Source organism: Sebastes fasciatus, chromosome 22 (assembly GCF_043250625.1).
Source record: "Sebastes fasciatus isolate fSebFas1 chromosome 22, fSebFas1.pri, whole genome shotgun sequence".
NCBI lineage: Eukaryota > Metazoa > Chordata > Actinopteri > Perciformes > Sebastidae > Sebastes > Sebastes fasciatus.
Genome location: NC_133816.1, coordinates 7469408 through 7483150, shown reverse-complemented (window position 1 = coordinate 7483150; position 13743 = coordinate 7469408). Strand labels below are relative to the sequence as shown.

The following is a 13743-nucleotide window of genomic DNA, read 5'->3' as shown; positions in this document are numbered from 1 at the left end:
TTTAAAAGCTTTTTTCCCCTCAACCTCGCCATTTCCTCATCTTTACAAGAGAAGCTAAAGACTTCGACGGCAATCTGGACCACAGCAGTAGCCTCTATCTTGAGTGGTGCATTTTATGAGAAACCTTTTTTTCAAGGAGGTATTATAAACTCTAGTTGCTCCTCAATGTGAATTTACTCATCGCGTTCCCTACTGAGGCCTTTTGGCCATCTTTACTGCCTCCCCCTCTCCATTGGAGAAAACTGGCACTAAAAACTCAATGGGGACATCTGTGTCTGTTGCGGCAATGAAATAAAAACCCGTCCCGGAAAAAAAAAATGCTATCTGAGAACAGGTGTTCGTGTTCCTCTACAAGTGAAGCCGCTCCAGCAAATTAACGACTGACATTTTGAACCGCTCCGACGTTTGCTTTTCTGTTGGCTGCTCGGCAGACAGAAAGTATTATTTTAGCTCGCTTTGCCTGAGTGCCCCCTTACTGTGCTCTGCTGTGAGTTGGGGAGTAAATGCATTAGATTCCAGGTTCAGCTAAAAAATGGAAAAACCCTGCACTCCTACGGCTTTAGATCCAGCACAACTTACCCTGTCCCATTAATATAAATCAAGTGGTACAAGTGTAGCACTTTTGACGAGCATGATATATATGGATAACATCTTTTAAAGTACATCAAAGTTAAATCGATAGCATAATACTGGAGTAAGAGATATGCCTGAGCTTCTTACGCTGAAATTGAAGGTGTGTTTTAGTATGCACCGGACCACAGGAAAACGCTGGATATCATTTTACCTGACAGCACTCGGCCAAATAGCAGATCATTAAAAGAATACCTACTGTTCAGGTTTGACTGGATTGGAGTTTTGTGGTAGATAGACCTCCATTTTGGAAAGGTTTAGCTCACTTACAAATTGGCACTTTTGAGTAAAATCGTTCACCTGAAATTCCTACATTTTGAATCTGCTCCTTGGCAACGGTGTGGACAAGCAGGGTAATAGATCACCCTTCCTGCAGGCCATGTTTATCCAGCCTGTTAGACAGTCAGGATATTCTTTTAAAGCAAAAGGAGAAGATATTTATTCTTTAACTACCTTGTTGAGGCTCCGTGCCGCGCTGTCTTTGCCGCCTGGCGTGAGGTTCCTCAGCTGCACGTCGAGGAGATCCACCAGCTGAACCATGGCCTTCACTGTAAAGGTGATGTCTCCTGCCTGAAGATTACGCTTCGTCTGTTCCGCCAACTCCCTGGCAATGACTGCAGCCGTCTCTCCAGCTTTTAGCTGTAAAGAAACAAACAGAAAATAGGAGCGGATTCACTTCACACTTACCTCTTTCAAATTGTGACAGAAACATTTGAATATCTGAACTGGATAAGATGTATTCCTCTACAGCTGAACAAATATCCAAACAAGCCTCATATCCTTGTTTTTTTTTGCTGTGGCATGAACTTATTATCTGCAACCTATGCAGTGGAAAACATACAAATGTGTAGCCCCTTAAAATGAATGTCGTTTAGCCTATACATTTTCCGGAACTGCTGCTATAATGCACACAATTAATGTGGCGAGACGGTGCTCAGCTGTGTGTACACTGGGGCCAATATTGTATCCGGAAGCAATTATGAAATCAGCTATTGAGAATTTCCCCAGATAGCCTTACACCTTTATGAAACTAATGGGGAGCACAGCAGCTTGGGGCAAGCAGTGTGTATGTTTTACACAGAGGACACAGCCTCTTGGATATTAATTTTTTTGTTCCAAAGCTTGTGTGATTTTTGTATCTTGGGATTTATTGAAAACAGATATGTAGTATTTTATTTTTGTTTTTGTAAGACATAAAATAAAGTTTGCTTTATAATGTTTTGGAGACCTTTCACATGTTTTTTAACTATTCTGCTCCATCATATTTTCTTTCTGACACACACAGAGTCTTTTCTCTAACATTACTATTTCACTGACTGAACAATTCACCAGCATGAATAATGACAGTCCTCAAAACTAAAGTGTTCAATATAACCTCTCCACCGAACAGCCATCGTCCAATCATAGGTTAACAACAATAACTAAGACATGGCAGGTCTGTCAAGCTATGAATTTCTCCACATGATGAAGCGTCGTGCATGGGGCTCTAATAAAGAAAATATTTGCCATTTAACGAAGACTGTGGTCTTCCAAGAAGCATACATAGACTGTATATAAGAAGTAGACGTAGTCACCGCGACGTCACACATTGGTTTGTGGACTACAGTTCGAAGCCTCGTGTCTTTAATTTTGGCCGTCGCCATCTTGTTTTTTTGCAACCAGAAGGGTGGAGCTCAGTAGAACCGAACACTGACATGTTTAGGTGACCAAAAAGGTCATAATTTACTTTCATGAATTGGAAACACACTGTGAAAGTGTTAAAGTTCTAATACGCAAACACGACAACTCCCACCAGACAACGCCGGGGTAGCAGCCTGTCAATCAATTTGACTCTAAATGGGACCATAATTTACTAAATGAACATCATGCTGTATTGAAGAAGACTTGAGACGAGCGATTGAGACCATAAACTCATATTTACAATGTTTACTGAGGTAATAAATCAAGTGAGAAGTAGGCTCATTTTCTCATAGACTTCTATACAATCAGACTTCTTTTTGCAACCAGAGGAGTCGCCCCCTGCTGGCTGTTAGAAAGAATGCAAGTTTAAGGCACTTCCGCATTGGCTTCACTTTTCAGAACCAGAGGTTGCTTACTGTAAGCACACAATTAGCCTACCACATTGTGGTGCTACAGGTTACGTAAAAATCAAATGAAAATACATTTTGTGTAGTATTTTCCCACACAAGCAGCTCTGTCCTGCTCTTTTTTTTGGATTTTGGAAAGTTTACCCTCCAGCAACCCCATCCAACGTTACCCGAGATAACTTTTAATTTGCCAAAATATATCCATTAGCTGCATATATCATGTAGTTTTGCTTACAATAGTAGAGAAAGTGCCTCATGCTTTTTCTTTCACAGGAGAAACTTCCTAATATCTTAACTTGTGAGCTATGGAGGTGTCTGTTTATTGGCTAATGAGGCTCACCACAAACCCTGAAAGGTTTGCTCGCAAACTTTGTACTTTGCAGTTATTTATCCTGGTTTTCAAATTAGAGTGTACATCTCAACCTAGCTCTCTCTACCTTAATAATGTGAAGAGGTGCCCCTTGATGTCAACCACATTTCCCACATTTTAGAGTCTGTACTTGCCAGACATGTAAATAAATGGGCCTTATCCAACAACTTAGAAACATAACAGCTCATTATTTTCAGTGCAATGCTATATTTTTTTTCATATAATCCGACATGCTTATTGGGAAATAGAATACTTTTATGAGTGCAGGAGAGAAGTTATTTGAAAGTCACCAAATGAGGCTGATAAGACTCGCTGGACCAAAATATTTGTACATGTTGGATCCATATCTATGCCTATAACTATACCACAAACGTTACGGAATAGTTAGTCTTGTTTTTTAACGGTAAATAACTTAAAAGTGCAGTCAACTAGACTAAATGGTCTGATGTTGTCTTTCAAAGGTCAGTTACCTTCAAGGTATCACTAATAGACTCGATGCAGTAAGATGAGCCTGGAAACCGCAGTGACACCAACTATAACAGGCCCATACTGATTTACTCTGGCATCACCTGCTGTCATCGCCTGTGAATTTATTAGTCAAGCCAATTATGCTGCTTAAATTGGTCTTCACAGAGAGGTGTATGCAGGGGAACGTGTCTTTGGAAGATGTTTTCCTCATTTCCCTCCTTGCTCTTGTCTCTTAATGAGGGGAGCTGTGGGATGCAGGGTAAATATCTCTGTTTCCCTCTCTCTCTTTCTGTTTATGTGATGTCATTTCTTTCTCTTTTTTATTCCCTACATCTTCCTTTCTCATTTTGTCTTACCGAACCATCTGGTAATGAGCAGTGACACATGCAGGACAATGGCTCTAGATATAAAATAACAAAGTGCCAGATGGGCATTCCAGATCCCTGACACGTTGATCTTCATTAAAATCTTCACACTGCTGAAGTGTGACTTTGCTTTAAAAAAAAGAAGAGTAAAAACAGTTTTGTTAAAAAACACATGCATTACTTGATTGTCACTTCTTCCAGGCAATATTTCTACATTAGAATCAAACTGTTACTGTTGAATCCGTACAAAAACATAGCCTTTATCGCATTGCTCTAGTTAATTTCTCCAAACAGCAGCCTGTAGTGGAGCTTTATTGCACCGCTCAAACGGTGCCGCGCCGCACGGAAATGCACCTGATAATTTCTCTCCCTTCTATTTTGTTCCCCAACAGCCATTCTCCATCCATATCCGCAAACTGCCGTTTGTTTAATGGGCCGAGCTTTGTGCCGTTGAGTAGATCATAAGTGTTATAACATGCACGCCTCAGGGCCCTACGAGTTTAAGGGAGAACATTGCCTGCAATTCATAACCTGGAACCCCGATCCTCACTTGCAGTAACCTCCTCCTCTGTTGATTTTATTTTATTAGAGATTTAAACATAGGAAGCTTTATATGAGGCTTTGCATAATAACTTGCCCGTGGAGGAGAGGAGATACAAATCGTTTGTGCTTGAGAAGTATGAAATGCAAATAAGTGCTGTATCGTGTCAGGAGATAGAAAGTGGTCTGGATTAGCCGTTACCTACAGCAGTCCATTAGACCAGTGATTCAATCCCCCCCTACTTGTATCTATAAAAAGCTGAGCCCCCCCCAACATCATCACTTTAAAAAAAATTACAAATCCTCGAACAAAATCCTCACTTTGAATAAAGTGATTCAGTATATTAAATGATTCAGTCTTTTTTATGAAAATTACTTTCTTTAATGAATATCAGTTTCGTCAACATAAATAAAGTGATGACGTCTTGACAGATTCACCAAGCAAATGCAGATACACAATATGATATTTGTTTGTAACGACTTAATAAATTTACTATAATAGCATTAAAGCCAAAATAGATTTTTTTGGTATTGTGGTTTAATAAATGTAATTTATGGTGTTGTTAAATTGCTACTAGACTGCCCCTCCTTTGTCTGCATCAAGCGGGAGCGCATAGGTTTTTGAATGCAGTGAAAATGTTGTTTTCAAAAAGGCTAAACGCCAACAAATATGAATTGAAGCAGAATATCTCATTAGAAAAAATATATTTTTGAATTGTTTTATATACCGACTGTTGTATAAATTAGTTATTAGTGTTATTATGATTTTAGTTATACATGAACAAATCTAATTTTGACAACCTCAGAGCAGACAAATCCTGGCGCACCCCCTGTGATCTTTGCTGCCCCCCTAAGAGGGGCCCAGACCCCAGATTAGGAATTATTGCATTAGATCATGGTGCTGTGGTACTGGTACTGGCCAAGAACACGCATACAGCAAAGCCATGACCCTTCTATTAAGTGAGCCTTCCAGCTAATCCGCAACATTAATTGCCTAGTTAGAAAGAGACAAAGAACAAAAGAGTAAAACACAAAAAAGCCCTCTGAGTACAAGCAATATATATATACCCTTGATTTGCATTGTGAGCTGTGATTACTTAGAACAGGCTTAAAGGGCACAGTTCTGTTAAAAAAAAACTCTCTTGAACAAATGTACACATCAAATCAACATTTAAACTCAGTGCCAAATCCATGTTTATGCATTTTTCTATTGGTTGTATTCATTCTTAAGAGAAATATGTTCCTGATCAGAAAAAGAACCCTACAAAAAAAGCACCGCCCAAAACAAACCAACTGTGATGTTACTTTAAGTAGCACATGTTCTGCTTATTATATCGTGCTGCTTTGTACCTTCTGGCTGATGAGGTTGACCCAAGGGGAGGTGCAGTTGCTAAAATCGGGTCCCTGGGGGTCCCAGTATCCCTCTGGACCCACGCACATGTATGAAGCCACACCTAGAGAGAGAAGAAAGACAGCGGCTTAGTGAGAACAATGACATCACATTTATTTGAACAAGAGACACAACCATGTCAGTAAAGAGAGAGCAGCTACAGTGACACATGTTTTGTAACGTGTGTGTTTCTAAAAGATCTCTTGGGAGACAATCAAGCTTATCCACATTTTTCTTTCCCATTATAGAGTGATGGACCACACAATGCGTTCAGTCTTGTCAACGACTGCCCAATTCTTCCGTGTGTCAAGTACTTTTCTTATTTGCAAAAACTTGCCCGAAATAAAACTGCGACGTCCCAAAGAAACACAATTCTTGAGTGATTAAATTAATGGATGTAGCAAAATGTAATTGGATGGTTTTATCTTATAGTGACTGAAATGAAGTTGCTTCACTCGAGGCCAGCCGAGCTCGCCCAGACAGCGTCTGCATTTAATCATTAAAAGTCAGACAGCGTCTGCGTGTGACAGTTCAACTCCTGCATGAGAAAAATACACCAAATTAGGTGCCAATTAAGTCTGCCATAGCTGAATTCATCACGAAAGGTCAATTAAGTTGGTTTGAGGAAACTGTCTCTGCTGACAGATATGTAGTTTAGGAGTGTCAGTCTTACAATGTTCCATCTGGACTTTAGCAAAAAATACACCTCCAAAGTAAAATTAAACAGTGTGACCATCATCTGTTAGGGCTCTCTGACCCTGCTATACCTACCTTCAACTTAATTAATCATAATTGATTAATTTAACCAAGAGATATACAGTAAAAAAACAACCATTTTTGTGGGCATCTGTCATTTTGTAATAAAGTGCATTTTTAACTTGTTCTTCTACGTACCTCAAATAACTTGCATCTATATTTTCAGAGCTGACATCAGCAGGGCTACATGCTGACATTAAATTGCCCTTGCTTGTACTTAGAGGGAGGGTGTGTTGGCAGGTGAGACGACCAGCATTAGCAGATATAAATTTTGATTGACATATAATTTCCTTCCCCAGTCCACCTTGGACAGCCTTATGTTTGATGGGTTTATAAGATAAGGGACTCTGCATTTCCTCCTATACTGCGAGGCGGGAGAAGGCGCATGAAAGAGGGAGGGAGTGAGAGAGGGAGTCGGACGCGTGTGGGGGGGAGACAGAATGACAGCGAGCGGAGTGAGGGAGATGGAAGGGGAGCTCGAGGAACTTTCAAAGAGTGGCAGAGGAAGCTCACACAGTCGTGTTCTGCTTGGCAGTGTCGTCTGAAGAGCAGTGGCTTTGAAGAATGTGCCGAGAGGAGGTGGGGTATGTGTTCCTCTTATCTTGCCATATGACGGCTGTTAGTGAGGTCTCGACGGGTGCTGGTGTTGCCCATTAATGAAGCCTGTATGTGTGTGTGTGTGTGTGTGTGTCTGAGTCGATGTGCTGATTGATGAAATGAACAGATTTTCTTAGGCTTTGAGCCAGATTTGAGGCTATGATGTCACTCCCCAATCTAGGGTGACTTACTCTATAAAAAAATCATGATTGAGAAGTTTCAGAACATTCCTTAACAAAGGCACATTTTGCAATTTTTTACATATCTGATTTGCATTACCTATTCTTTTGGTTCTAATAAATAGTACGGTGCCCGTTCAAAATGGGCCTGTTCAGATGGGCCGACTGCTTGGCCTGTGGTTCTCGAGAAACGTTCATCCAAACAACTTCACACAGCCCTTCCTTGGGTCCTGAGCAATACACCTGCCATGACATAGTTGCATCCCCTAGCAATGCTATAGTATACGCGTCATTTGGGTGCAAAAGCTCACACGAACAACGACACAAACAACGACACGACGACACAAACGACGACACAAACATCGACGTAGAGCGAGCTGGACCCAGCATGCCGTTCGGCGGTGTAAAGGCCCTTTCCCACAGAAAGCGGTTTGCGCTGCGCTCAACGCTAGGTTCAGCGCACATCATACGCCCCAGGTTCAACCAGGTTGAACACATGCACTTTGCTCGGCACAGGGAAAAGCCGTCATTGCAAGCCACTGGAAATAATGGGTTTCAGAGCGCAGTGGGGCAGTGGCTGTGTTCTGAGTGAAAGGCCGTTAACAGTTAATATTGTAGCGAACGACGGAGAGTAAGCAGTACCCAGAATGCTGTTCAGCGTTGTAACAGTGCATATTTTAGCAGTTTTGGAAATTATCTTTTTCTCCCACCTGCCAAAGTGGCGAGGTTTGGCTGTGACGCAGCCGCTGGAGCTGATCGCCGCCACTCTAGACAATGCTTTGATTCCACCAGACGTGAAGACGCAACGTGTTTAAGAAGCAGCTCTCTGCTCTGCTTTGCTAGGGCGCCTGATGATTGAGTTGACTTTTATTCAATCGTTTGTTAAATGCCCCCTTTGTTTACCTGCCAACGGCCAAATCCACCCACATTTGGCCGGTGGCTGGTGCTAATTTGCTGCACCCAGCATGCGGTTCAGCGGTGTAACAGTTAATAGGGGTCCCTTCTTAATACACTACACAACGTGTAGACAATGCACTACTAATACATATGTACCGTAGATCTCAAGAGTGTGCACTCAACAATGCTTGGGTCCTCAGCAATACACCCGCCAAGTGGAAAGTTGATCGGATGAACGGTTGTCAAGAAAGTTAAAGACAGACAGACAGACGGATGGACGGACGGACGGACGGACGGACGGACGGACAGACAGACAGAGACTCCTTCCATTTCAGTTAGACGTATCACCACCACTGAGGTGCTTTATTTATGCAACAATCCTGTCTGACAACAGAAACCCACAATATCACGGTTTCTAGTTTACCTTTCAGTTAAGTTTAAACTTTAATTCTTCCCTCATGATTCATCTCCTACTTTAAGAACACAGCGAGATCTTCAAGTTTATAACGTCAGAGCCTTTACTTTAATGCGCTCAGTGGCGAGGTCTCATTAAAATATGAACAGCTGCTTGATCAGCACTTACGTAGATAGTCATACTTTCAGAGGTAAAGCTTTTATATTTAAAGCAGCCGACATTGATTTTATCTTAATGCACACTCGAGTTCATTCTCTTAGTATCGATACAAAGACAGAGCTGGAACAACACAGAGAAAACAAATGGTCTGATGCCTGATAAACAAAGCTCAACAGCCCTTTCAACGTGCCTAACACAAACATGTTTAGTCACTAATTAATTACACCAATTGTATCCTGAGAGACGGGAAATAAATATGGGTGTGTGGTGTACTAGTTACTAGCTTCAATACAGATGCAATGCTAAGCTATCTTTAGTCTTTGCATCAGTGAGTCAGGAAGAAAAGAGTGAGGAGGGAGGACAGGAAGCGAGACGACGAGAGCTGCAGGGGGAGTGTAAACATAAACAAAACACACACCGGCGACCGACATCAAGGCGAAGAGTCTGACAGTAGACTGTCTCCTAACGAGACTATTGACATCCTCATAGAGTGAGAGAATAAAGAAACAACATATATATTTCATTAGCAGAGTTTTCAATTTTTAAACAGAGGAATGTTTGAGGGTTTTGGAAGATTAATCAGGATGCGCCTATTTGGAGTGCCGTGTACATTATGTGTCATACTATGTTGACGCCCCTAATACTGTAAAGTGGTAGACCTACCAACAATGAAACAGAAACAGAAAACAGTAGAGAAGTCCAGTGGCAAAGTTAAAGCTAGGGTGGGTAATGTATTTTACAAACATTGTTGTTATATTTTTTTTGAAATTCTCTTTACATCCCGACAGCAATCAATAAATCAAATGCTTTGACAAAAAAAAAGAAAATCTGTTATCTGTGGCTCTCGCAGGATTGTAATAAAGCCGTCCAATCATTTCATTTGACCCGAATGTAATGATTGGACGCCCTAACTGTCTACCTACATGCCTGTCTACCTGTGTGCACTCTGCCCGTGCACTCATTGCGAGTCACAGGAGTCTTCCACAAGCTGCTAGCTTGACAAACAATAGCTATGTTCGCCGTTCATGGTCACTATGATATGTATATGTTCTTAATAATAATAATTTTGAGGCAGAGGCATTGGAGGGAGGTCTGAAGGGACGGGCTGTCAGTGTTTCTCTTTCTCAACTTTCAACTTTTGTAAAAGAGTTGGCAACACTGGGCTTGGTTTTTTGGTGGGTTCCTTTTTAAAATCTAGTGTACTCTTGCTGGTTTCTCCAATGTTACCAATCTTTAAAGGAAATCTGCTTTATTAAACATAGCTACCACTAACTTATTTTCGTAGTTTTGGCCAAAGTAATTGTCTGGGAAAACGGTGAGAACTTCAATGACAATGAACAAATGGGGAAGGGAACATTAGAAGATGATCAGACAGGTTTCAAACAACACAACAGTTAAGTCTTTATAATAAGATTATTTAAACCATTTTTTTGCATCCACTGACGTACAGATGGGTGCAGTTTTGGCAGGGATGTGGCCGATATATTGTTGTGGTGAATAAGGAACTGATTGGCGAAAACTCAATTTACCAGTGCATCTACATTCCAACCCAAATCCAAATTGTCATGAGATTTGGGGAGTGACTGAAAGAATGAGATCCTAGATACAGTAAAAGTGGCTAAAATTAGGCTAAATGTGGCTAAAACATTCCCTTTTGTAGGGAAACAAAGTATATTCCAAGGGATATATTCAAAGCACACTGGAGAGCTATATATTCCATCTGGCATGAAAATGCCTCAAGATCCCCAAAGTAGAATGTCAGGGCTGCCTTATTTAGCCTGCTGCCATCATGACTTGCACCCACATTAGTTGCTAAAAATGGATCAATGAATGAATGGAGAGCCCTCATTTTATATGACCAAATAACCGGGGGCCAAACTACAAAAATAAGCCTTTCTTTGAATATTTGATATTACAAAAATCTACGTTACCTATGGTTCCAGGTGGACAGGGCATCTTGGCCACCACGCCCTGCTTGGTCTTGGGCCAGGAGATGTCCATCATCACCATGGGATTGCAGTACTCCACTCTGATGTTGGGAAGCTTGGAGGAAGGTGGCGCCCTGTCGTCGTTGTCGTGGTCAGGTAGCAAACCCTCCACCAGCGTCTGGGCGGGGACCACCATTGTGGATGTGGTCCGTGGCCACTGGGCCATTGCCGTCGTTGTGGATGGCATCTTGGCGGTGGTAGTCCTGGCTGTCGTGGTTGTCAAGGAAGCGGTGGTTTGTCGAGTGGTGGTCCTCGTTGTCATGGTCGTCGTGTCCATGTACACCATTACAGAGGAGGACGTTTCTGGTAAAGGAGAAAGAAGGAACAAAGTGAACTGACAGACTCATGGGAAAAAAAGAAGATTGAGAGTAAATGTCTTTCTCTTTTCAGTCACACTTCATTAATGTCAGAGCGAAATTTATTTTGGTGCTGGTGAAAAAAAAGACAGAGCGTACGCAGGGAGGGGGTTCTATTCTTCCCGCCTTTCCATTTGTCAGTTTAAGAGGAGATAGTTCAAAGAGGATCAATTGGAACTGGCAGGTGTGACTTGCATGGGTATGGTGTCTAGTTTTGGACCCCCGCTGGCTAGGCGCACACACACACACACACACACGCACACACACGCCACACACATACACAGCTGTGCCGTCTAAAAGTTGCCGTTGACGAGGGCATATCTCTGCGAGTCAATAGCTGGGTGTTGTAGCTACATGCTATTTCTGGGTCAGCCGGGACAAACTGAAATACCTATTTCCTGGATGTGAGTCCTCCCTGTGGTTACACTCCAGGAGGTGCTTGCTAATGACGCTGTTTACCTGAGCTGTTGGGGACGAGGGCTATCATAACACCAGCACGCACACACCAACCGAGATGCACCCACACACACATCAAGATTCACCCACACACTGGCTATAGGCAATCCTTCTCTTCCCACTCAAATTCATATACACCTCGGCTCCCCGTCATCAATCATCCCATCTACTCATCCATTCTGTCCCCTTTATATTCCATCCCCTGTGTCACTGATTGGAAAATGGGGGGCCCAAATTCATTTAGCTACAGGCTTTTTATGAATGCATGGACTTGGTTAAGCCACAGAGGGTCAGAGAACACACCGAGAGGTCATACTTCATAATATATCTTCGGAAAGTGGGAAGTTTTTTTCTATGGGATATCTTCATTTAGGAGCATCGCTCTATATTACTCATTATATATTTGCATTATTTGTGCCCAAAGATTCTTCAATATGCCATGCTGACATTTTTATATGTCATGATCTTATTACTGTGTGTGGTTTGGATGGAGGGGAGCTTCCTGTAGACCCTTTAAATAAGCTCCCATGAGAGAGCACTTTCTCACAGACACACAATCTGGGCCTTCGCAAAAATGCAATTTGGGATAGGCCTTTTTTTTCTCCCCCCGCTTAATGCAGAGATACAATCAAAATGACAGAAGTGACAAATGGTCCCAATCTTTGTATGAAAGTGGAGCAAAACAAAATTTAATGAGGGTCGATTTTAGGTTGGCAGGTGTAATGGACGTCACACATCCAGAGAGCTTAGATAACGGACATCACTGCTGAGATCCAGTTCAAGCAGCGAGATTCAATTTGCAAATCGGACGATTTCTCTGTATGGTGAATTTGAAAGCGGTGGAATAAGACAGCATAAATTAGTGCCACTGTTTAGGAATCGTAGAGACGCCCGGAGGCTGTAATGACACAAACCAGGGCTCTATCAGCAGTCAATGCATTCAACGCTTAACAGCATTCAACGATAGCCAAGGTTGATTAAATAGGTTGCCACCGCAGCAAGAGTTCCAGGCTGATTGAGTATTTGTTTTCTCTCCCTAACAAAAGAGTTTGTTGTGTTTTTTAAGATCCGCAGGTATCTTGTGCACTCCTGTGGAGGCACTCCATCAGCAAAGTGGAACTATAACAAGAATCTCATTGAATTGCAATGTGAACTCAAGGCACACAGAGACCTTATAATGCAGGTTATATAACTTCAAAATATCTCTCACAGACAGATAAATAACAAATCAGCAGAGTATACAGCTGTAAATGTTAAGTGGAAAACACACAAAAAACTTGGAAAAGATACTATTACATGGAGGCAAATGCTTGAATGAGCTAGCACAAAAGCATAGTCACATGCTCACACACCGGCAGCCACACATCACCGAACATAAACTGACACTACCACCCATCAACGGGGCTTTAAAAAAAATCACACGATTGCTCAAATGGGTATTTAACATGTCCACCAGCCACAGAGACATCACCATTTACATTCTATAACCACTATTAGACATCATCATCAATCTGCGCCACGGCAGCACAGTGGATCCTAGGGCTGCAATGATCATGAAGATAGGAGGGTGAAATATCTTCAAGGACACCAGTCTATTTATTTGATTATTCATGAACCGACTCATTTATGCATCTGTATTTGAGAAGTGATGATAACCTAACATGTTACCTAACATCAACACTTGGTAAAAGGGAAGTGGCATCAATTTAAGTATAATTGAAATCAGCCGGTGGTGCTTAAACTGCATATAGTAAAAGAGCCCATTAGAGCACCTCATGGAAATCTGATCATGGAAATTCCCTGCTCATATTGGGGTCAGTAAAGGTCACCTTGCATAGGCTCAGATAAGCTAGTGGCTAGAAAGGTGTGCAGACAGCCCTGTTAGGATAAGGGAATTATTGTACTGGTCAGGATGGCTGATACGGGAGCCATTCTGACTGTGACAGATTTCTGCTGAGGGAGTTTGTTGCTTTAGCTGCCCGAAATGCAGACTGATGTAAGTCAGTAAACTTGTGATGCATTAAAAGTGCTGAATTCGAAATTCAGAGCATTAATATAGCAGCACATTACAATTTGCTATGTAAAGATAT

General features: G+C 41.8%; 1 protein-coding gene across 14 annotated transcripts in view; it reads right to left on the bottom strand.

The window, feature by feature from the left end:
• LOC141761153 (adhesion G protein-coupled receptor L3) overlaps positions 1-13743 on the bottom strand; it is a 234608-nt gene that overhangs the window by 69766 nt on the left and 151099 nt on the right. For all 14 annotated transcript variants that reach the window (XM_074624445.1, XM_074624447.1, XM_074624434.1 and 11 more), the window contains exons 7-9: positions 10785-11144; positions 5811-5914; positions 1084-1269 (exon numbers count right to left, since the gene is read on the bottom strand). In XM_074624445.1, the coding sequence (XP_074480546.1) occupies positions 1084-1269; positions 5811-5914; positions 10785-11144 (650 nt within the window). The remainder of the gene's footprint in view (positions 1-1083; positions 1270-5810; positions 5915-10784; positions 11145-13743) is intronic.